The following is a 24,594-nucleotide window of genomic DNA, read 5'->3' as shown; positions in this document are numbered from 1 at the left end:
GGCTCGCAGCGTGTGTCAAAAGTAGGATGCAAAACTAGTCTGTACCCCCGACATTTAGCGTTGAGAATCATTTGACGAGGGGCTAGTCAATATTTTTTACAGTGTATGAAAAAGGCTCTCGCTTGGCAAGGGTTCAAGCGTTACAGGCCTGACTGAGCCCATAGCATGCTCATGCTGATTTTTATATATTGAGAAGACTCGATTTGCACGTTTCACGCTCGCTCGCAATAAATATGTGTTTGGATATTTCTTGAATTTGCATGGGTACCGACGGCTATGGGGAAAGGGGGACGCGTCCATCAGTCTCTGTTTCTGTTTCTGTTTTCTCTGTTAGTTTCTGGACGAGAGTCTCTCTGGGATTTTGGTCAATTTTGTTGCTTTTTTTCTCGTTTTTGTTTTTACCTGTTTGAGCATGTTTGCGAAAATAAAGTGGCCGAAATCCGAGGAGAAAATGGACTTTGGGGTGTAGGTGATGTTTTGGGCCTCTGAAAGCCTCCTCCCACTTTCGAAAACGTTCCTACGCATGTGACCATATAATATATATGTTTATTATGTACATTTAAGGTGACACTCACCACATACATCTGTGCATAATCTGGCTACACTTCTACCCTCTTCGAATAGTCGTGCTAGATCGGGAAAATCTCCACTGTGCAATCGTACATTTTACCGTCCCTGGTAGTTGGAACACATGCCATTCTCCGTACAATGAGCCATGCAAAAGAAGAAGAAAAAAATCATAGGTCGGCCACTCTGACAGATGCATATGACGCCACCTTGCCGTCACCCAAGAAGCACGCTATTGGTCGGGATACTCGTGTTTTGAAGGTTTCCCAGGGTGCAGATGAGCGAGTTTTGGCAGCGATGTGATGAGGTCGACATGTTTCATGATTCTTTATCTCGCGTCAGGTCTTCTATTTTAAGGTGTATCAAGAGTGCTTGTTATCATAGCACTTGAAAAGGTTTTCAAATGTTCAGTGCTCGCATTTGTTTATTTTAAATTAACTTTCATTTTTATTTTTGTGCTTTGGCAGTTAGGCTAATTTTATGAAGACTGTTTTTTTTTTTGTGCTGTGACTAGCCGCAAATGGGCATGTCCCGTGGCTGATACGTAAATAAATGAAATGAATGAAATGTAAGGGCATGATTTTGAGCCATGCAGTCATACTGACTCCAACTCTGACTCCGGGAAAACTGTCGACTCCGACAGATATAGGTGAGCTCAAATAGGAGTCGGTCGGTGGTGACTCCGACCGACTCCGACTCCGCAGCTCTGTGATCGCATATGCCTGATGAGGTGTGAGCGTTCAGAGAATCGTGCCGTACAGAAAGAGCAGCCGTGCGGCCGTTCCCCGGTGTGAGTACGCACATGTCTTGTGAGGTGTTCCCGTCTAGTGAACCGTGCCGGGCAGATGGAGCAGCCGTAAGGCCGCTCTCCCGTGTGGGTCCGCATGTGTTTCGTGAGGTTTGCCTGTTGAGCAAACCGTGCCGTGCAGAAGGAGCAGCCGTACGGCCGTTCCCCGGTGTGGATCCGCATGTGTCTGGTGAGCTCCGCCTGTTTAACGAACCGGGCCGTGCAGATGGAACAGCCGTATGGCCGCTCCCCGGTGTGGGTACGCATGTGCTGAACGAGGTCTGACCGTCTAGTGAGCCGTGCCGTGCAGATGGAACACTCGTGCGGCCGCTCTCCCGTGTGGGTCCGCATGTGGTTGATGAGGTTTGACCGATCAGAGAACCGTGCCTGACAGATGGAGCAGCCGTGCGGTCTCTCCCCAGTGTGGATCCGCATGTGTCTGATGAGGTGTGACCGCTGAGCGAACCGTGCTGGGCAGATGGAGCAGCCGTACGGCCGCTCTCCCATGTGGGCCTTCGTGTGTCGAATGAGACTGGGTTGCTCTCCAAATCGCGCCGAACAGGAGGTACACCCAAATGGCCGTTCGCCCGTGAGGGTCCTTCGATTCCGTTTCATATGGTCGGAACAGTCAGTGGCGTTCGGACACCACTCGCACTGGAATCTACCGTTCCTGCCGCCGTCACCGTCCCATGTCTTCAAGTGTCGGTCTAGACACGGTTGTTTCGAACAGCGGTAGTCGCAGTGAGGACATCGAAGGGCATCGCCGATACCTGTAGGGCACATAGGTAAATTGTAACTGGAATTGCAGTTATAATATGAACAAGTATTGTAATGTAAATGTTTGATAATTGGATGCGTAGAAGTTCATGCACACTCAATGCAATACTTAGAATTGCCAGCAAAAAAAAAAAAACTTTTGAACTGTTAACAAACGAAAATAGCAGTCGTCAAAGACGATAAATTGATATTGTCATTTTATTCTGGTTAGCATCACCAGCAGGCAGCACGACCTGGATATTGGATAAATAAAAGCCAGCGGCCAGCCTCGGCGCACTGCCTTTAACACGCGCAGTGGAAGGGTTGCGAGTACTACGCCCAGTGGAAGGGGGGGCGGATGTCGCCCCCCCCCCCTAAGATCTCAGCTCCCACTTGAGCTAGAAAGACGAAATTTGGAGGGTAGGTGGGGGCCATGAGGACCTCTGTTGTGTGTGAATTTCATGACCGTAGGTCAATATCTTCAAGGTCAAATGAGGTCAAATGTGGTCAAATCTGCCATATTAGCGACTTTTTTGCGTTTACACGCCGATAACTCAAAAAGTTACCGGCCGATTTTTAAAAATCTTTCACTATACGAAAGAGCAAACATTTGTGAGTATGTATGGTGAATTTCTAGATAATCCAATAATAAATATGGCAGTTAGAAGCCTGCTAAGGGTAAGATGTCGCCGGCTGAAGCGGCATCGGCCGACGCGGGAAACGCGGCAATCACAATTTTGTGTTTACACACTCATAACTCAAGTTGTTACCGGCCGACTTTCAAATTTTTTGGCCATATGATTGTACATTTCTCAGTCTTCTCACCGAATTTGACGCGAATCTAATATAATCAGCGGTAAGGAGCGCGATGTAAAGACGGAACCGTCCCGCCCCGGCACAGTCTACAATTCAGGCGGCGCGTAACGGCTAGCGCCGGCCGCGCCGCCGCGCCGCCGCGCCGCCGCGGCGGCAGGATGTTTGACTTTACACCGCTATTACTAGAAAAGTTGTGAACCGATTTTCTTACTTCTTGCACGAGAAGATCCGAAATTCAATTCTGGACAGGTAGCCGAAATTTCACATTGATATTATGCTTGCGGCGCGAGTTATTGGCGAAAAAACAGGAGGGGTGGGCGAAATCCGCCCCCCCCCCCTTCCACTGCGCGTGTTAACCCGCGAGTTGCTGGGGGGGGCGTTAAACGCCCCCACTTTTTTCGCCGGGCCATAGCATAAAAACGGCGCGCCGCAGGCGCGCCAAATTTTGGGTACCTGTAGGGAATTGATTGAAGTTTATTGTGACAAAGTTTAAAAAAAATCGGTCGGAAAATTTTTGAGATATCGAGGTTTTAGTGACGTCATGATTCCTGAGTTTTCGACCAAAAACGGCATATATTCAAAAAATCATATAAAATCACAGAATAGACATACAGACATGCCGTAAACGTCATTAGACTGCCAATACCATGAACAATTAGATGGCTATCTTCGATTATTGATTATCATTCCGCATTTTCCAAAATCTTGAACTGAATCTTGGCAATTTCTCGTGACTACTTCACGACCATGATACATGCATTTCTTAAATTGAACTTTTTTAGCCAAACATGTACACATATGATAAAATGAATGTCACCATCGTGCTCTACGCCCCAAATTACCCATAAAACATGTGTCACAGGCTCCGAATATCAGTTTTTATTTTCGGGGATATGTGCCTGCCCGGTTGACCTGACCTTGACCCTGACCTATGCTTGACTGACCCCTGCATGGAGCTGACACTCTTGTAGGCCTTATATGATGGATTGTGCACCGTTTTGACAGAGTTTATGACGAGAGGCGCACATTGCGAAGTCCTGAAGTCCGTGCTACTGAAAGCCCGATTTCAGGTGTTTGACCTGACCTTGACCTGACCTGTGACCTCAAAATTCAACTTAAAAGTACTCATCTGAAGCGTCTCGTCGCGTTCTTTCGTTTGCCGCCTCGTGCGTCGTTTCGCTGCGCCTATTGGTTCTCGAGTTATGGGCTGGGGGCGTTTAACGCCCCCCCCCCCCCAGCAAACGGTGGGTGGCGAAATACCCCAGCAACTGCCGGGTTAAGGGAGAGTGGGGCACATTCGTTTTCAGCAGTTTATGGGTACACGAGTGACTGCACGAGCCCAAGGTAAATTATGGAAATATGTCTATCATTGCCGCCCTTCGTTCACCGTAGAAGACAACACTGTACGTGCTGTCATGCTTGATAAAAACGCAAATTTGTAATATTCGTGAGCTTTCCAAACTTTTCTCAAGTTATCCATTTTCGTGATCCTGACTCGGAAATGTGGTTCAGCTTTTCAAAATTGGGGGCGAAGAAGCTCACTCTATTCACGGAATCTTCTGCAAAGTTGTTTGTTGACAAAAGCCCGGTTCCCACTGGGCCCGTCACCCGTCGAAACGGGCCCCTCGCCGTCACCGCCCGTTTTGAAGGCCGCTTTTCCCAAGTTGAATATGGTAGCCATGAAACGGGTCATATGGTAGCACTTGTCGTGACAAAAAGGGCGCGCGTTTATTCGTTCTACGCGCAGTCATGGAGTAGGGAATACTCCATGGGTTCTCTACTCCATGGCGCAGTGTTGGGAAGCGGGGAGGCCGGCTGGCCGGCGGCGCGGCGCGCTGTGGGGAGTCCGTCCCGGGTCCGGCGGGCCGTCCCGCACCACGCGGCGGTGCCGCGTCTCGCTGTGGGGGTCTGTCCGAGCGGCCGCGTCCCCCTTACCGCCTTCCGGCGGCGAGGGGTCAGTTTGTCGAAAAGTTTGGTGCAGTGTGCACGTGAAGTGAACATACCGGACAACCACAGGTTTGCTTTAATTATTTCAAACACCTACTATCATAATATTTTCCAGCCAGGACCACACTTCAATCAAGTTGACTATCTAAAATACCATCACATTTCCATCCAAACCGCTGGATGATCAGTAATATGTACGACATTCTACGCTACTTTACTGAAATCATCAGTTTTACATGTTTTTCAGTCATCTACAACCTCGTTCATACCATATTTACACGTAAAATGAGAAGGAACACAGAAGCACCAACACGAAAAACGGGCCCGTTCCGCACCAAAACATGAATATTTTCATGTCTCCGAAACGGGCTCCGACGGCGACGGGCCCGTCGCAGTCAGCTGTTGCGCCCCGTCATGTGGCGTCGCCGCCCGGTTCCCACTGAGCCCGTCAGGTACGGGCCGTAAACGGGCCCGTCAACGGCGACGGGCCCGTTTCGACGGGTGACGGGCCCAGTGGGAACCGGGCTTAAGTGTCAGTTTTTCAACAAGAAATTTTGAAATATATTACAAATAACGTTGTGGGGCAGGTTCGTGTAGGTACGCACTGCCTGGGGGCACATTCGTGCATATTTTTTTTTAGTTTTTGCGATTTATGACTTTATCTGTAGTAGGTTTCACTAATGACGCTCGCCTGACTCAGTCTCGGCTGCTTGCGACGTCGTGACGAGTAATTCACGCGAACTTGGCGAGGTCACAGAGGCCGGCAGTTGGCACATTCTTGTTGGCCAGCCCATTCTTTCTACATATGTTGTGCAATGCATTCTTGTCGAAAGGAATCAAGTGAAATGACCCCCTGCCAATTTCCTTTGGTAAATTTCTGGTAATGCCCGGTAATTTCTCGAACTTTGCAGGGTGCACGGAAGTGCCCCATCCCTTGCACGAATGTGCCCCATTGGTGGGGCAGTTTCGTGCAAACGTTCAGAGTTATCAAAAGTCATTTTTTCTAATAGAAGCAATAATTTTAGAGGAAAACTTTCAAAGAGTCAGTTTTTCACAGTTGGGGCATTCCACGATAGATCGTACCAGGCCCGTCACCCTCATCTCTCAGATTTTAATGAAAATCGGTCCTAGGGGTAATCATAGGCCCCAAAGACGCCTGGCAAAATATCAGACTTCTCAGATCAAAACTTTTTGAGTTATATTGCATTACATTTTTTTAACTTCGGTATGTAACGGTGAGTTTGATGGCCTATAACTCAAGAACGGGTTAAGCAACCAACAAAAAGTAAACAACACTATGCTTGCGATGAATCAAAAATTAATATTACTATTTAAAAATTCCAAAGAAAAAATTTCATTGTTGAGCAAAAACCTTAATCTTTTTTCATTTGCCTCTAATGACTTTTGGGACCAAAATTTTTCACATTTTTATTTTTTCAAAATAAACTTCATGTCATTGCAAATCGACATGCAAAAAATTAGAAAGGTGTTCTTTCTATAAGTTCCTCACTTCCCCGCAAACAAAATGGGTTTCGGAGGGGTTGATACGACCCCAGCACGCCGTTTCGCTTCTTATAGAGCTAGAGCCTCGCAGAAAAGAGCCTCGCAGAGGTCCAGAAAAATGACGAAAAAGGTTTTCTTAAAAAAAGAAACTAAGCGACACATCTAGTTGCGACAATTTTGAGTTTTCTAAGAGGATATTGGGAAAGATAAATTACCGTGCTTGTCAGTGTTGCAGTAGAAGGAAAGGTTTTCATTCGTGTCTCGATAAAACCGAAGCCGGAAGTGAGACTCGAACTCACGACAACGCATTCAGCTCACATGTTACCCACCCTCTGAGTTACGAGCACCTACCGACCTGCGCAGCTTCCTGGACAGTGTTTCGGCCAAAGTTGATGGTTGAATATCTGACATGACAGATCTGTCAATGTCACGAGGCTAAACCGAAGGTAAATGTCATACTATAACCGTGCTATAACTATGTGGAAAGACCACTTCTTGGAAATTTTGAACACAGTTCAGAATAACGGGATTAGAGAGGTCTGTAGTGCACATACTTTCAAATATTCAATGCACATTCCCATCGTTTTCACTTGCTGAAGTTAGCAAATCTATTGGTGAACGGTCATCAGGACGTTCTAGTTACGGAGCGAGCGAAGCGAGCGGAGTCTTTCCTTAGATTAACGGAAATTTCTGAGTATGAGCGGCCGGCCGGCCGGCCGGCCGTGCGGACGATTTTGCGAGGCTTATATCTCAGCAACCACTTGACCGATTTACATGCGGTAAATTTTGTAGGGTAGCTTCATTCCTTCTACCAAGTATTGGACTATTCCCGATGCATGTGGGTGACCCCTTATGCACGTGCCACGTGCTAACGAAGAGGTGTCAGTTTTGTAATTGTTGCAATATCTCGGTAACTACTTGGCCGATTGCACTGAAAGTTGGCAAGTAGGTAGGCCTCCAGTACCCACTAGGCACTGCATATCCATGTGCCAGAGTTGGGGTGCTGCTGCACGTGCGCACGTGCAGGGGTCGTTTCCAGATCTCGAGAACGGCTCAACCGATTGCGCTCAAATTTGGTACACAGTTAGGGATCGGTTAGTAGGGTGCCGTGCACAAGTCAGTTGGGACCCATTTTGCACGTGCGCACGTGCAGGGTGCCGCTTCCAGATCTCGAGAACGGCTGGCCCGATTGTGCCCAAATTTGGCACATCGCTAGAGACCGGTTAGTAGGGTGCCGTGCACAAGTCAGTTGGAGGTACCCCCTCGCAATTTCGCACGTGCAAGGCCCACCCTCTCGCTCGCTCCGTTAGTCGCCCCAAAAGGCGTTATACTGGTTTATGTTCCGAACATTTTAAGCTTGCAGGCCTCCCTTGTGTGATTCATTTCATTTCATTTGCCTCTGTGTTTCACAATGTTTGTTCGTCACAACTTCTTACCTGCCTCTCTCACGAATGTTTCGTTAACCCCGATTGTAAAGGATAAAAATGGAAAGTTGAATGAAAAGGATAATTATAGGCCGATAGCTGTTGCAAGCGTTTGCTCCAAAGACCTCGAAAGAGTAATTATAAACCGCTGTTCTGTGCAAATCGGCACTGGTCATCACCGGTTTGGTTTTAAAGAAAATCACTCGACTGATATGGCTATTTATGCTTGAAAGAGATCACTGACTATCATTTGCGTAACAGTAGCCCGGTGTTCATTTGCTATCTCGACGCGAGGAAGGCGTTTGATCGTGTGAACCATTGGACTCTGTTTGAAAAAATTACTTGACAGGGGTATTGACCCCCACTTGGTGAAGCTAACCTCTTCTTGGTATAAGTCTCAGGAGTTTCAAGTTCGTTGGGGTAAGTCCGAATCTATAGGATTCCATGTGTCTAACGGTGTCAGACAGGGTGGCATTTTGTCACCCTTCCTTTTCAATGTGTACAAAGATGATCTGTCTACGGCTCTTAATCAGAGTGGTTATGGATGCCACTATCAGGGCAGAATGAATCATTTTTATTATGCAGACAATATGGTTGTGTTATCTCCGTCTTCATTTGGCCTGCAGAAATTGCTGAATATTTACGCGAGTTATGCTGTGAGTCACGATATTCTGTTTAATTCCAAGAAGTCTGTTTGTATGGCAATGTTACCTAAGAAATTTCGTGACATGACCTTACCCAGGATTTTTCTCTGTGGCCAGATTCTTAACTTTGTTAATGATTATAAGCATCTTGGATATCTGATATCTTCTGATTTCGCCAGAGCTGATGATTCTGAAATGCGACCACAGTACAGGCTACCAACTATGCTGTAGAGCTAACCCCCTTATTCGTAAGTTTGCTTTGTGCACACACAATGTGAAGAAGTATTTGTACAGCATTTATTGTTCGAATATTAGTAACATGCACCTATGACATTCCTATCACATGTTTAATTTGAGGAAATCTAAGGTCTGTTTTAATAATGCAGCTAGGATGTTTTTTTTGGCTACGGCCGGTATTGCAGTGCGTCCGAAATGTTCGCGCAGCAAGGTGTAGATGGCTACAGGCGCGGATCCAGGGGCGGCCGACCCCCCCCCCCCTCCCCATCCGAAAAAGGCGCCCATATATCCCGCGGCAGAGAGGGCGCCCCGAGCAGAAGACGGGCGGCACAGCAAAGATTCAGCAGAAATAGGGCGCCTCCAGCAGACGTTGGGCTCACCAAGCAGGAGAGCGACGCCCAACTGCCCATTCCCAGCAGATGAGAGTCGCCCCAGCAGCAGATGAGCGCCCCTAGCAAGAGGGGCGTCTCATTACAAGAATAAAAAATACGTTCTGTGCAAGAGGGGCGCCCCTGGCAGCGGAAGGGCACCCCCAACAGGAGAGGTGCTCCTCTCCTGAGGTGCTCCTCAGAGGTGCTCCGCTCCTCCCCCTGAAGAGGAGCGTCGCCCCAGCAAAATGAGAGAGGCGCCCCATTCCGAGAAGAAGAGGGGCGCCCTGACAGCAGATGGGCGCCCCAGCAAAAAAAAAAGAGGAGCTCCATAAGAAGAAAATGGGTGCCACTGGCAGAAGAGGGGCGCCCCCGGCAGTAGAAGGGGTCCAGCAGAAGACAGGTGCTTACAGCAGGAGAGGGGCGCCCCCAGCAAAGTCGAGGGGCGCCCCAGCAGAAGAGAGGGGCCCCCTGCAGGAGAGGGGCACCTCATCAAAAGTTGGGCAGAAGTGGGGCGCCTCTAGCAGAATTTTGGGTCGCCCAACAGGAGAGGGCCGCCCCATTCAAAGTAGAAAAGGGACTCCCCAGCAGGAAAGGGGCGCCCTTACAGAAAAGGTGCACTCCTAGTAGAAGTGGGACGCATCAGGAAGAAGAGGGGCACTTCTAGCAGAAGATGGGCGTCCCAGATAAGTGGGCCGCCTACAGCAAATTGGTCGTTCTTATAGAAGGAAGAAATGAGGCGACTTAAGCAAAGTGGGTCTCCCATGAGGGATTGGGCGATCCAAGCAGAGGTTGGGCGCCCCCGGGAGAAGTGAGGCATACCAGCATAAGTGAAACGCTTCCAGAAAAAAGAGGGACGTCACCGGGAGAAGAAGGACGCATCAGCAAATGGAGGCCACCTTTTTGCTAATCTCTTTTGCTAGCGTAGCGGTGCCCATCTACGACTTTTAACCCGCGCCGTGCTGGTGGTCTGAGTTTTCCGTGTCGTGCTCCCCTCGTCTAACTCGGCTCCTGGGCCGCGTAGTGACACGTAATAAGCAGCATTCGAAATATCGTCCAAAAACAGGACGAAAACAAACCGGTTATTTTTTAGGCCAGGTCGAATGTCAGGTCACCAGAGGTCATCAAAGGTAAAATGTTGTCTAATTCAACATTTTTCGAAACAGCGGCACAGCACATATCTCGGAAACCAATAGAGCTATAGCGCCGCGGAAAAGCGCATTCGATAGCCCTTTCAAAGGTGTTTGTGTAAACTGCGCTCAGATTTGACCTCAGGTCAACGGTTGAGCCTTCAGAGGGCAAAAAAAAACTAAAAATAACCGTTTTACGAACAATGTTTTCCTGCAATAACTTTTGCCTCAAGAGTCTCGACATTACGTTTGCCAGCATCGCGTTTCTGTCGTCGAGACACGTCAAATAAACTATGGGTTGACCTTATGAAAGGTAATTTCGAGAATTTGACCTTAGGTCAAGGTCATGACCTGGCCGGGAAAGGTGATGTTTCATATCAGTCGATCCGTGTCGTCGAGCTGAACACAACTGAGGTGCTTTTATCGCTCTAGCATGTATTTATCAAAAGTTATTAAAAAAAACTGTTGTGGGCCTTTCATGACCTGGGATGACCTCTGGGGCATAATGAGTGGTCACACTAGGTGCAATTTTCTTAATCAGTGTGTTAATTGTATATGTATCGCAATGCTCGAGATTGTCTAGAAATCAGTGCTTATCTTTCCAAAATCGTGATTTCCTCGCTGAGTAGTGAAATCGGCTTCATCGTTGTCAAAAACAGCAGAATCGTTGCCATTTTTGGCACGTGTGACAAAAATAGCACGTGCTATAAATGACAACGATTGACCAATCCTCCCCCGACTGATATGTCGTTCTCTGGCCCTCGCCGAGATGCGGGAAACGACGGGGGAGAGGACGAGTCAGCGCCGGCGTCCTCTCGCGTGCAGCACTGAGCGGCGCTCTGCCAGTCGTGCAACTGCGAGTCAACGGGCGAGACTGTCGAGCGCTGATCGACACCGGCTGCACCGATAACATCATTTATGCACCGTTCTGCGAGCAATGGCAGCGTGGGCCCGTCTCGGTGAGTACAGGGCTGCGGAGTCGATGGATTTTAGGGTGACTCCGACTCCGACTCCGACTCCGGCTTTAAAAATCGACTCCGACTCCGACTCCGACCCCAGCTCCGACTCCGACTCCGGACGGTTCTATTAAAATCCATATCGTGCAATACTGAAGCTCATAAGTCATAATGGATATGTTTTATCTTGCCTGAAACGATCCTTTGTGCGTTCCAGGGCTTTGCGCTGCAAATATGCATAAAACAATATTCAGAATTAACAAGCAGGTTCTGGGGAATTCACCGTCTTCTGCTTCTTTCTCTGAAAACGTTCGTCCAAAACAGCGAAGTGGTCATTTTTTTCGACAAAATCTAATTTCGAGAGCAGTATCGTCAATTCAACAGGTGCAGTGCATGACGTGGAGCCATGCAGCGTTAACTCCGACTCCGGAGTCGGAGTCGATAAGATTTTGGCGACTCCGACTCCAACTCCGACTCCGGGCAGAATTGCCGACTCCGACCGACTCCAACTCCGACTCCGACTCCGACTACGCAGCCCTGTCGGTGACGACAATGAGCGGCGACGAGTTTCAGTGCCATTGAGATATCCCCATTGTCGCAATGTCTTGCTCATCCACCCATTGCGGCGGAACGGGGGCGGGACACCGGGGCACCGTGCCCCCTTGATTTTGCCATTTTAACATTAGCCCTATGGGCGTTGCATGGAAAGAATGGGACCAAAAGTCGGCGGTGCCCCCACCCCTTAATTGAAAGTGTTCCGCCGCTACTGCCTCCTGCTCCACCTGCGCCTTCCGGTCCCAGGCCGGAAGATCTGGGCTTGCTGCTGAATGGTGATGAATAACGGAGGGCGACGACATCAGTGTAAGAATATTGTCCCCGTCGATGCCTACCGGCCAAGATGACTTGCCTTGAGCTCGTACCTGGCCATCAGTCATGCCATCAACCGTTTGAGATATCCCCATCATTGAGGCTGGCATTTACCTACTGGGCAATACAGCTAACATGTAATCGAATTTCTGTGGTATCCTTTCTGTGTTTAACTTTAGCTTAGACATTCCTAAATGTTTCAGTAAAATTATCTTCAAACAACCCTGGTCGGAAGTGAGAAGTGGTGGGAGGTATGCATCGATATCAAGGTGGAAGTAGTGGAGATTGGTGACAACGGCTGCTGGTACACGCCCAAGCCCTAGGCTTACATACACACTCAGGCACACAAAACGCATGCCCACATTGATTTTCCTCTAGGTGGTTGCGTGCTGGGAATGGCTGTGCCGCGACCGGCGACGCCTCAATATAGGTACCTAGCTGAAGAGACATTGAGCGAGAAAATATAGTGTAGCGGAATTCCATGCATAAAATTAACAGCCACGTCCAGGTCCTGGAGTAAATATGAGTGCTTCAATTCATTAAGCAGGCATTTAGGAAGACAGAACATGAATAATCTCCAGAAGAAATGTGTTCTGCTTTCCACAATCTACTTCTATGGAAGCAGGCATTAGCCAAAGCATTCCCTTCTCATATGTGCCGACAACCTCAAGGTCAATATTCTATGTATTTTGCGCGACATTTTTGCTCAATAATGAGCTCCAAGGCAGGGAGGTTCTTAGGAAAGCTTAAGATTATCCCTTGGAGCCATCAGAAAACGCTTAACCCCAGCTGACCGGGAGCGCGGCGGCACTGCTCCGGCCGCCGCGCGGTGTTGTTTGCGCGTGACTTACGGGGAGACTGCAGCACTGCAGCGCCTGGCGCCGGTCCGACAGGCTACCGTTCAACCGCTTAGCCTTAGAGCAGGCAGAGTTTCCGTCCATACACTTTTTCTTTTGTTGGTATCTTAACATGCCTGGGTCAATAAAATTTGGTAATGACGATGATTTAAAAAATCGAAATTCGACGATAAAATCTAATCCCTGGGCGTTCCATTTCTGAGTGTCTGATGTCGGACTCCACAGAATGCCTGTAACGTATATAACGTTTCGGCTTTTTCTTACACCAGCCTTAAAAATGTCTTATACATTAACCATGCCCCAGCTAAGAAACAACTTATAGAGCTATAAAAACCGCTAGTCTATCATCCCAACAGATAATTGGCCTCTAAAAGGCCGACTGCTCGTTACACCCCTAAACTTCCCTAATGTACCGAATACGCATCGGCAATACGCACACCCTCGTATTGATGTTTCAACACCTCAGTTTTGCGCCCGAGGGCGGGTTCATCCCATGAGGGGTCCCAACTTCAATGACAACCATGAACCAAAAGGCAGCGCACCCACCGGAGGACGACGGTCCGGCCGGAGGGGAATTCAGAGACGTCCCACACGTCTCCGAGTGGACAGCCAGCTCCCGGACCGAGTCGTATCCGTAGTACACCAGCAGCGAGGACCCTTTCCGGATGGGCTTTGATGTCCTGCAAATGTCGATAAATGAATTGCTTAATTAGCATATAAAAATAGTAAGCAAAAATATGCAAACGATCACTTTAATACTTTTGCGTTCAAATTTAACTCTCCGTTGACCAGAGGCTAAAGCTGAGGACATAGGGCGAATCAAACCCCATAACAGCTATCGGACGCGCTTTTTCGCGACACAGTGGCCTTTTTAGTTTGCAAGTCATATAGTACAGTTAAGTTGCAAATCATTGCAAAACAGGGAAATATTTGTAGCTCAACTTTTAATTTGAGGACCTCCAGCAAAGTTAGCCGCCTTGGCCTCATAAAAAAATGAGCTACATGAACTAAAAAAGAATCATCAATTTTATCTTACCAAAAAAAAAATACAATTTTGATTAAGTACAAAATCCACTGGACCAAGTGGCGAGTGCTAGCCGGAACTCTCACGATATTCCAAGCAACCACGTAGATGCAATGTCGCATGCTTTGATCGACAATTGAACCCGAAAGGTTGAATCTAGAGGGGAGAAACTTCCACTAGACCAGAATGCTCCCCACAAAGTCATGAACTTACTTGTCCCGGTCCACCTCAGTGAACCCTATGAAGTCCTCAGACGGTGACGGCAACCGACACCGCAAGTTTTCCTCCTTAACCAGAGACTGCAGAGCGCTGACCGACAAAGGATCCTCGTCTGGTGTCCATGGTAAGAAGGGCAGCTCAGCCTAGATCAAACAGGAAACAACGAACAACTGTCTGTCAAACAACGACACGAATACATGTCTTACGAGGATTTGTCCGGATACCGTCAACAGACGCAACGCACTGTTATTTAACCAAATAAGTAGCTAACCGATAAATAATAGCCAAATATTGTTTTTTTTTTTTAATTACCTATTTCACCTAATATAGGCCCGGTTTACCCAGTGATTGGCGCATGAACCACGGCCTAGACATCAGGGTCAAACTGTTCAGGTTAGAGGTGCGTAGTCGCGCTATTAACATGCTCTAAGGTGGCAGCTCAGTGGGACGTCGCCTGAGTCCCAGTTCCATCATCAAGCACCGGTGAAAGAAGTTTAAGGGGAAGGGGAGCGTCGCTTGTAGCCTAGAATCAGGGCGGCCCTTTTGCGTTTCAAACGTCGCCAAGACCGTTATGGAGAAAGCCCCTGAAAATTCCCAGCACTCTGCGAGAAAGCTGGCTAAAAGGCCAACTCAAAAGGATCATCCGGTGTCTGGGACGATTGTCCGTCGATACTGGATGGCCAAATTTGTACTGAAGGCCCATAAGGCTCATGCAGGGCCAAAATTAACGTAAAATCAGTTATTCCAGAGCATTAAATTTTGCGAGAAAGGCAAGAACAGGATGGTGGAAGAGTGAACTTGAGTAGAAACGGATCATGCTAAGCGACGAGTCTCCATTTTATCTGTTTTGGCAACCAAACCAGAATAAGCGAGTATGGGTTGAAAACATGGCAAAGATCCCGGTAGATTCCAACGTGAAATTCTGGCTTCATCTGATGGCATAGCGCAGGATGTCCTATCAGGACCTGGGCTAGCTGGACGTGATTCCGCTGAAAATGGTGGTCAATGCTGACTACTATACAATATACATAGAATGTTCTGAATAAAGCCCGACTCCCTGCCATCAACAGGACGGCCACCATGGGCTCCATCCTTCAGCGGCGCATAGTGCCACCCAGGGCGGACAGCATTTTCATGGAAGACAATGCTCCTGTTCATTGGTCTGCCTGATCTAAGAGGTGGTGCTTGGAGCATCTTTCCAATATCTGGGCGAAGGACACAAGGCCAGGGAACAACCCTGAGCTAAATCCAATCGAATTGCTCTTGGGACTTGTGCACCAGGAGCTTGGATAGACAAAACCTCCCTGCGACCCAGGGTAGCTCAAAACGACGGTCTAGAGGACGTGAGCAAACATCAGCCCTTAGACTTTGCAGCGAAACCTAAGGCCGGGACACCTGTTCGTGTCCAGCTTCATGGGGAATGTACATATTTACCGGTAAAATGAATAGCTGTTGCATTAATTTTTGCTAAATGGAGAAAACGATTCGTAAGTATAAAAACCTTTGACGTACCCTATACTATCAAAAGCTACGATTACGGCTTAGAAAAAATGGGACAGGAGAGAAGGTAGGACGGTTGATATTTCTTCACTTCCATGGATTCAGTCGCTGATGAGGACACACTCTACACACTGACTGACCTCTGGTGAATAGACCTCCTCCTTCCGCTCCGTCTCGATATCTTCCACGAACTCCTCCTTGATCTCTTCCTTCATCTTATCTTTGATCTGCTCCTTCCAAACTGCGGGTGCCTGAGAGTCGCCCTCTGCGTCTGCAGCATTGTGCACGGCGGCGAGGTCGTTCCGGCCACGGACGGGCGGCGCGGAGAGCCATGGCCGCTGACCCTCGCCGGTGTCGGCCGATTCCATCCGGCACCGCCTCAGTCGTACTGGTGGATTTGCCGACAGGGGTGACGTGGCCGGCATGACCGGCGGTGGCTGGGGAAACGTGAGATCAGAACATGTTAGCCCCCGCATGATTACAACGTGCTGCAAATGTTGCTCTTTAAATAGAATGTTCAGACCAGCAGCAGCGCCACCGATTTTGAATAACGGCGGACAAGGACTTGAGATAGTGAAGCATTACAGTCACTACGCGGGCGAGGGCAAGCTGGGCAGCTTACCGCCCCCCCCCCCATCACCCCCCCCCCCCACCCCCACACACACACCTCTGGTCGGGCGCCCCTGAGACCGATACAAATCTGATTAAGACGGCGAAAATGGGACTGTTTTTCTCAGAATGAGTATCAAGTCGGAATCTGAGTCGACAGTTCTAGTCTGACAGTCAGAGTCAGAGTCGCAGACGTCAAAATATTCTAGACCAGACAGACATCAGGCTCGCTGGTCGGTGTAACATTGTCGAGCGCTGGACCGTACGTAATGTCTGAGCACGGATCACCTTATGTGATCCGTGGTCTGAGGCTGTGCGTTGTGACGGTCGCCCGACCGAGGCGACCCCTACTTGGATTCGACGAGTGCGCCGTGCGGCCGCCGGACGGTGAGCTCACGGTCAGTTCACCCGCCGCACGGTCAGCTCACGGTCAGCTCACCCGCCGCACGGTCAGCGAACTGTTATTTGGAAAATTGCTGCCAGCGGAGCGCGATGTTCTTTACAACACAATAACGTATTCAAAACGTCGGAAGTTAGCAATGAAACCAACATATTTGGATAGAGCATTCCTTTCTGACCAATCTCCACCCAAAATATTATCGAAAAGTCTATAAACTTTTGTGAAAATGACTCAAGCACACGACCGTGTTTTGTTAACGTTACGTGAGGGCGCCGCAGTGCGGACATACCGTGTCGCGCGCGCCCGTGTCAAGCTTGGCCACCGCACAGTGTGGCCGAACACCAGTTTAGCGCGAATTTAATCCCAGCGCCGCTCGGATCCACTGAAAATGGTTCTCTGGTTCCAAAACTGACATTTACCCTTCGCCGGACCTATTGGTTTTCAAAATACGCGCCGGCCGAAGGGGGGGGGGGGTACGACCCCCGTCGCTATTTCGCCCCTGATGAAGCTAGAGCCTCGCGGAAAAAAGGAGCGTTTGTGCCGTTACGAGACGCAGCAACTGGTATCCGATTTTAAGGTCTCAGGTTAACCTGTGACCTCTGAGGTCAGGTCAAGTGGCCCAAGGCACGGATTCGTTTTTTATTAATAACTTCGCGAAAAAATGCCACAGAGTCGCAATTTTGGCATCATCGTGTTCGCCTTGCTCAGGTGCGTCGAATGGTATACTTTTTGTTCGGCTGAAGTCAACTTAAGGCGTTGACCTCGGGTCAAGATCAGGTTACATCACGATCATTTTACCAGATCACGAAGTTGGTCGAAGGAGGTCATGTCGCATATCATTCAATTCGGCAGGTCTTCCTGAGTCCATTGGTGGCTTTCCCGACTCGTTAGCTCAATTTGATCGAGAATTATCGACGAAAAACTCTTATTACCCTAGTGACGTCATAAATGACGTCACGTAAGGCCAATAATGCAAAAGTGAAGCATCGGACCTTGCAAGGAGTGCATGAAATCACGATTCCGTGTGCTTGAGATAGTTAATTAGGCTGGAGCCTGTTCGGCCGCGCCGCCCCCGACCTTGGTCAGGTCACGCCGGGCGGCCGACTAGACATGTTCAAAGCTGAATTGACGGCAAATAGGCAAAAACTGGCAGCCAAAACTTGCTCGCTCATGTTCAGAAATGTGCGGAGAGTTCAGCCATGCCCTATTCGTCATATCCATTTTTATCCATTTTGACATTTTCCAACTTCTTTATGAAATACTATCGTGAGAACGATACACATGCAGGGCTCCTGTTCTAACTCATTTAACTCAGAAACCATTCGTTGAAAAGCTACCATGATAGCAGAAACAGCTTCAACATGAATTGTGCTATCCGGTGATATGCTATTTTCTCATATATCTTCTCGAAGCTTCCGTAAAATTTACATTGAAAACTGGGCATATTTCTCAGTACCATAGCCCAATTTCAGGAACCGGAGCGTGGGTTTACTTTCGGCAGGGATATAAGTCCTCAAATGATAAAGTGGCTTAAGAATAAGGTTCTATTCGATAACTTCGGACAATTTCCTACCAATTGATAGGTATAAATAACATTTTATCGAAAGTCGGGTTTTTGATTAAATTCGCGCTAATCTGGTATTCGGCAAGACCGTGCACCGGCTGGCGACCGGACAGCACGGAGTCGGCGTCACCGGCTCTGGCCACCGGCTGGCGGCCGGACAGCACGGAGTCGGCGTCACCGGCTCTGGCCACCGGCTGGCGGCCAGTGTAATCGCAAGTAGTGGGACTTACTTGGAGTGAAGTCTAATGTAGACGCACCGGCACACGTGTAGTCGTCTCCTGCAGACGGGCCCCGTCCAGTCCGTCTGCGATCGGTCCGTCTCAGAGTCCGAGTCCGTCACGCTCACTCCGCCCGCGTCCCGCACACTCCGCCAGCCCACTCACATTGCCCCAAAAGACGGTAAATAACTTTTGAAAATACCCATCTCCAATTTTAATGTTTTCTGGACTAAAATTTTGCGAGGAATCCGATGGTGTGGTCCCCGAAATCTGAAAAATTTCCATTTTTGAGATAGCACCTATTTTTTGAAAAATAAATATTCGCCAGGCATAATAGTCAAATAAATTGAAAATATAATGAATTGATTTTTGTATAACAACACTAGAATGTGTCGAACATGAATTAGAGATCGTTTGACACCAACCGCGTTTTCAGGTCAGGTCAGGTCACTGACCTATGACGTCATAAACGAGCCTCTGCGAGGTCCTCAGATGTTGCAAATTTGCAACGCCCTCAGTGCCAGAGAAACTTTCATGCAGGAAGATGAAACTTACAGGGCGTAGTATCCTTCAGAAGTCTCACAACTTGTATATCTCGGATTTAACCTAAATGTCACATGAGGTCAGGTCGGTCACGTGACCTCACCATTATAAGTCAATGGGGGAAATATGAAAACTGTTATTTTGGCGCCGGAAATGATCTAAAACTATCCCAAGCACATGGAATCGTGGTTTCATGATCGGACCTTACAAGAAGTGCATGAAACCACGATTTCATGTGCTTGGGACAGTTTTAGATCATTTCCGGCGCCAAAATTACAGTCTTCGTATTTTTCCCCATTGACTTACAATGGTGAGGTCACGTAACCGAACTGACCTCATGTGACCTTTGGGAAAAATCCGAGATATACAAGTTGTGAGACCTCTGGAGGATACTACGTCCTGTAAGTTTCATCTTCCTGTGAAAGTTCCTCTGGCACTGAGGGCGTTGCAAAGTTGCAACATTTGAGGACCTCGCAGAGGCTCATTTATGACGTCATAGGTCAGTGACCTGACCTGACCTGAAAGGGTGGTTGGTGTCAAAAGATCCACCTTGAATAAAAGATTAGGTATGCCAAGTTTCAGCTGTCTATCCTCAGCGTGTTTTGAGCTATCGCGAAAAAATCCTATGAGGTGGCACCAGTCCCATCCCTTCTCGGCCGGCGAGGGTTAATGTACTAGTTTATGTACATGTATGAGCAGATATAGTATCATCGCAGATAAATTATATCACTAATTTATGTTCGATACATTCTTATGTTGTTACAAATATTCACTCATTATATTTTCAATTTATTTGACTTTTATGCATGACGAATATTTACTTTTCAAAAAATAGGTGCTATCTCAAAAATGGAAATTTTTCAGATTTCGGGGACCACACCATCGGATTCCTCGCAAAATTTTGGTTCAGAAAACACTAATATTGGAGATGGGTATTTTCAAAAGTTATTTACCGTCTGTTGGGGCAATGTGCACTGGCGCGAGCCGGGCGCCGCGCGACCGACCCAGTCTGGTCACGTCCCGCCCCGGGCGAGTCCAGGCAGTCTCGGGGCTGCGCACGGGCGCTCCCAGGCAGCTTGCTGGGGCGGTACGCACCGAACTTAACCTAACACCACACCCCCACCTGATCTTCAAGATCACTTAATTATGTTGCGAATCCACACAATAACCAAACTCGCAGCAGAAGCGTTTCACTTCGACTGGTCTCCGTGCGCTTCGACGCAGACCACTTTGCTCAGTCGCCCCTGGTTCCGCCGAAGAAGTCTCAGGCGCCGCTCCAACGGCCGCCGGTGTCAACACGGCCGATGACGTGCCAGAAGAAGATGCCGCGGGTGCTACAGTCGCCACACTCCCCGGCGCTCCACCAACCGCCACAGCCGGGTCGCCGGCCACGACGGCCGCCGAGTCGGGGGCCGCGACGCTCGTAGTGATGAGCAACGGCAGATCATCAACCGCGGGCCCGGCGGAGCACCGCGTCACGCCTCGCTGCGCAGCCGCTCCATCACGGTGCGGAGAGACTCCCTGCCGCCGCCGCAGATCTTTGACGTGACGGGGTACCCCGTCCACTTCTACCACCCATGGCGACAGCACGGCGGTTACGACGCCCGGCCGTGACCTGTCTGTGCATCGAGAGCCCTGCTGGCGGACCCACACCGGCTCGCCGGCCACCAAGCCTCTCACAGGCTGGTGCACGTCCTCCGCTGCACCTTCGAGCGAGCGGTCAGCGTGTTGCACACAATCTCGCACACGGTATCGGTAGACGCCACTTGCAGGTGACTCCTCTTCATTCTCTTCGTCTCGTGGCGTGATATTGTAGATGTGCACTGCCTCCTCAATGGAACACCTCTTCCTAGCTCAGCAATCACCTTTACCGTGCGGTGGTTACGCTCGATGATGCCATTACCAGCTGGAGCATACGCTGCTCTGAATCGCAGCGCAATGCCCCATTTTGCCGCAAACGCCGCGAACCGATGCCCGCGGAAAACTGTGTCGTTGTCGCAGAGTATTTCACACGGCGCACCGCGTTCACAGAAAACTCTTCAGGAACTCGGTCACAGCTTCAGCGTCTGGACGGCGCAGCAGGCCCCATAGACAAAACCTCGATGGACCACAATCGATAAGTGACAGCATGGGCGTCACCACCACTAGGGACACTAGGGACATTGTCCCCAGAAGTTTTGAAATCATCGAAAACTACTAGGGATTGTCCCTAGAAGTTTTTGGAGCTCCCTCTACTGGGGACACGCAAAGAACCCGGGACACGATAATGGCGCAACTTGCTCAGCTCTCCGAACACATGTGTTTTGCCTTGCGAACGGTCGCGTCAACATCGCCACGGTAAATAAAAAGGCCCGCGAGCGGTGTGCCTCCCGACAGATGTGACGGTGCCCTCCGGCCTCCAGGCACGTGCGTGTGGTCGCCGTAAAGCTGGATATGGCAGGCCGGCACTCGTCCAAGAAATTGGTCAAGTTTGTTTCCCAGTCACCCGAGGAGACACCCGAGCCGATTCTAGAGGTGCCCAGCATGATTGCTGAAACGAGCTCGGCTGGTTACATTCAGGCCCAGCTTATAAACCCGACCGATGACGATGTGCAGCTGCACGCCGGTTACGAGCTGGGGCAGACTCAGCTGTATGAGGGGCTGGTCACCACAGTGCGCGTGGACCTGGCGGGAGGTCAGGATCAGGGCGGTACTGGGCCGCCGCTCTGGGCCGGCCGCTGGTCAAGCCAACATTTCCTAAATCAATTCCCTCTGGAACATCGGAGTGGGGTTTGGAGACGACGGGTAGGATCAGGGCCATGCAAAGGCCCTGATGCCAGGGCCCCCAAGGGAAAATCAGGGGTAATCATATAATTTCCCCCCCCCCCAAAAAAAACCAGCGAATGGGGCCCGGGCCCTTATTCGATTGTCACGAGGCTCAAGAAACCCACGCCAGCTATTAACGGCTCCGGCTCCGGCTCCGGGCAAAATATGCCGGCTCCGGCGGCTCCGGATCCAGCTCCGGCTCCGCACCCCTGCCTAGTGGTCGTCTTTGCTCTTTGAGAAGTTCTTTTACTACCTTGACGGTCGACTTGTGAAGGATGCATTGAGGCTGCTCGTGCCCGATTCCGAGTTCGAGATGCGGCATCGCCCGGGGCCCGAAATACCGCACGTGGATGGACTGAGCCGTTTGTCTTGGAGGGCAATGAAAGAAGGGCAAAGTCAAAAAGTGACAGTGGTCATCGACCTCGACTCGTGCACTCGGTCGGTTTGTACCGTCATTGAGATGGGAATCAAACCGCTGAGTGCCGAGGAGCTGCGAGCAGAGCAGCTCAAGGATGAGCAGTTGGAGTCGATTATACGATTTAATGCATACTTATGTGTCACATGCATAGGCAGAAGGATGTGGGCACGCATTTCATGATCGATGAATATGCCTTTATTGCCTACTACCGCGTAACTTCTTCGTTTTTTCCCAACTAAATATTAATTTTTCTCCCTCGTTTTTAAATTACAGTGGCCGAAATCCAACGAGGAACGCAGATTTGGGGGTAGGTGGGTATTGGCGACCAGACTCAAGCAAAGGTTTGTGGCGACGTCCTGGAAAATTGTCCCTAGAAGTTCTGAAACCGTGGTGACGCCGCTGAGTGACAGGTACGATTGAGACTGATAGTGCGTGATGTCGATCGCCAGGCGCTCCCACAGCCCGCTCACCTCGACCCATGCGGTAGCTGAACGGGCGCCGGATCAATGGACTGACAGATGTCACACCGAGACACCACCAGCTGCACGTCGGCACGCCTGACGCTCCTCGTCACATCTCGGCGCGCAAAATACAGTGTTTTGCGGACGGGGCATTCCACGTCAAATCAAACACCGAAATCCGTCATCCCCTTCGATTTTTCTGAAAATTTGTAGGCAGACTGGGCATGGTTCAAAACTGAGTTACGTATAATATTTTCGAAATTTGATAACGTATCGCTGAGATATAGGTCATCGAATATAGCGAAAAATGCCACACATCAATTTTTTAAATGGCTATAACTCTGGTTCCTTTTCCGGTATCAAAATGATATTAACAGGGTCTTATAGGCAATTGATATAGGCTTTGATTTTTAATTATAAAATTAAATTGAAGTGACCTTGAAATGCATTTGACCTTGAATTAAAACAGAAAAATTTAGCAGATCTAGCAGATCTCCGAGATAGTTACCGAATGGAAGATGATGACATTACTCGAAGTAATATCTTCTTTTCCGACTTCACAAAGTTTAAGTGCACTTGGGTTAGGAGATGGTACGAAAGTGGCATAAGGACTTTAAATGATCTTTTGAAGTCTAACAGCATGTTGATGACTTTTGATGAGTTTAACCAGACTTATCGGGTAGGGGCAAATTTTCTTGATTTTTCTGCTTTAATTAGTAGTCTTCCCAATCATTGGGTCACATCACAGGACAGGCACAAGGTGGAACAGCCAATTGTTGATCCGGTCATTGGCTTTATTTTAAGCCCAGAAACTCGAGTCATTAATGCGTACAATGTCCTAGTAAGAAAGAAAACTGAATGCCAAAACAACAAATGGGAGGCGAAATGGGAAAGCGAGTTCCCTGCCTTAAATTGGAGTGAAATTTATTTAACATTAAAAGAAACCCCAATGCAGTACAGAAGTACGAAATATAAAATAATTACTCGTATACTAGCGACAAACAGCTTGTTAAAAATGATGAACATCAGGAACTCAGATGAATGTGAATATTGTGGGCAACTAGATGACATTCAACACAGAGTCTGGTTCTGTCCGAGAGCCAAAGGCCTATGGACTGAGTTGAAAGCGTGGTTTAGAGGCAAGCAACTTGGTTTTCTAGCTGAAAAAATCGCATTACAAAAGGTAATTCTGGGAATAACGGATGATGCATTGGCAAATCACTGTGTAAGTGCTGCAGTGCACATCATTTGTTCAAAAAGAGTACCATCAATTTCGGCTTTAATTGCAATCCTGAAAGCAGACAAGGACAGTGAGAAGTATAATGCCAAAATTAATAATAAGAACAATGAGCACGATAGAAAGTGGGCCCCTCTCGGACTGTCGTTCCGTAACACTGTGGAGATGGAGCACCGCCACCAGTAGCAGCTCCGAACGTGGATTGTTATGTATTTGTGTACGTCGCTGTATGTGTATGGTTATGGTGTACGTACGTCAGCCTCCGTGTGAGCACAATGTGCTCCCGGACCATCCGCAGCTGACTGATCGGCATTGGTGATGGACTGTGCATTGTGCTGCCCCCGCCCCTAACCCATCCGGGCTAACCCGTGACCGGCCCTGCACAACGGCCCTAGCACGCTGCATGCAGGGTCGGTCCGCCGGCCGCTCGGCCGGACTGCGCGATGGCGTCCCGCTCGGGCGGTCGGCGTGATAGGGGCGCTGCCCCTGCGAGTGTTTGCCTATGCGTTTTATATCCATACGCCATTATTAAGCAGGGCAGCGCGGGCGGGGGCGGGCGGCCCGTCTGGAGCCCCGGGGGGGGGGGGGACGGTATCCTACACCTCTCCCCGGCCAGGGAGGTGTCTCTTATTAGCTCTCCCTGGGGCTGGGGCGGCAATGGCCTGAAAGTGTCGTCCCGGCCCGCCCAGACGGGCAGGTATTCTCATTATACGTCATTTTTTTAATAGTGTTGCTGA

General features: G+C 49.2%; 1 protein-coding gene across 4 annotated transcripts in view; it reads right to left on the bottom strand.

Moving 5' to 3' along the window:
* Window positions 1-526: 526 nt before the first annotated feature.
* Window positions 527-24,594, bottom strand: part of LOC122384448 (zinc finger protein 771-like) — a 47,648-nt gene continuing 23,580 nt past the window's right edge. For 3 of the 4 annotated variants that reach the window (XM_043371836.1, XM_043371838.1, XM_043371839.1), the window contains exons 3-6: window positions 15,743-16,039; window positions 14,097-14,245; window positions 13,406-13,539; window positions 527-2,124 (exon numbers count right to left, since the gene is read on the bottom strand). In XM_043371836.1, coding sequence (XP_043227771.1) covers window positions 1,223-2,124; window positions 13,406-13,539; window positions 14,097-14,245; window positions 15,743-16,039 — 1,482 coding nt within the window. In that variant the 3' untranslated portion in view covers window positions 527-1,222. Of the gene's footprint in view, window positions 2,125-13,405; window positions 13,540-14,096; window positions 14,246-15,742; window positions 16,040-18,405; window positions 19,145-24,594 lie in introns of those variants that run through there. The other variant, XM_043371840.1, reaches the window with a different exon arrangement.

Source organism: Amphibalanus amphitrite, unplaced genomic scaffold (genome assembly GCF_019059575.1).
Source record: "Amphibalanus amphitrite isolate SeventyFive unplaced genomic scaffold, NRLGWU_Aamphi_draft 000190F_arrow, whole genome shotgun sequence".
Classification (NCBI taxonomy): Eukaryota; Metazoa; Arthropoda; class Thecostraca; order Balanomorpha; family Balanidae; genus Amphibalanus; species Amphibalanus amphitrite.
This window is presented reverse-complemented; position numbering and strand designations above follow the sequence as displayed.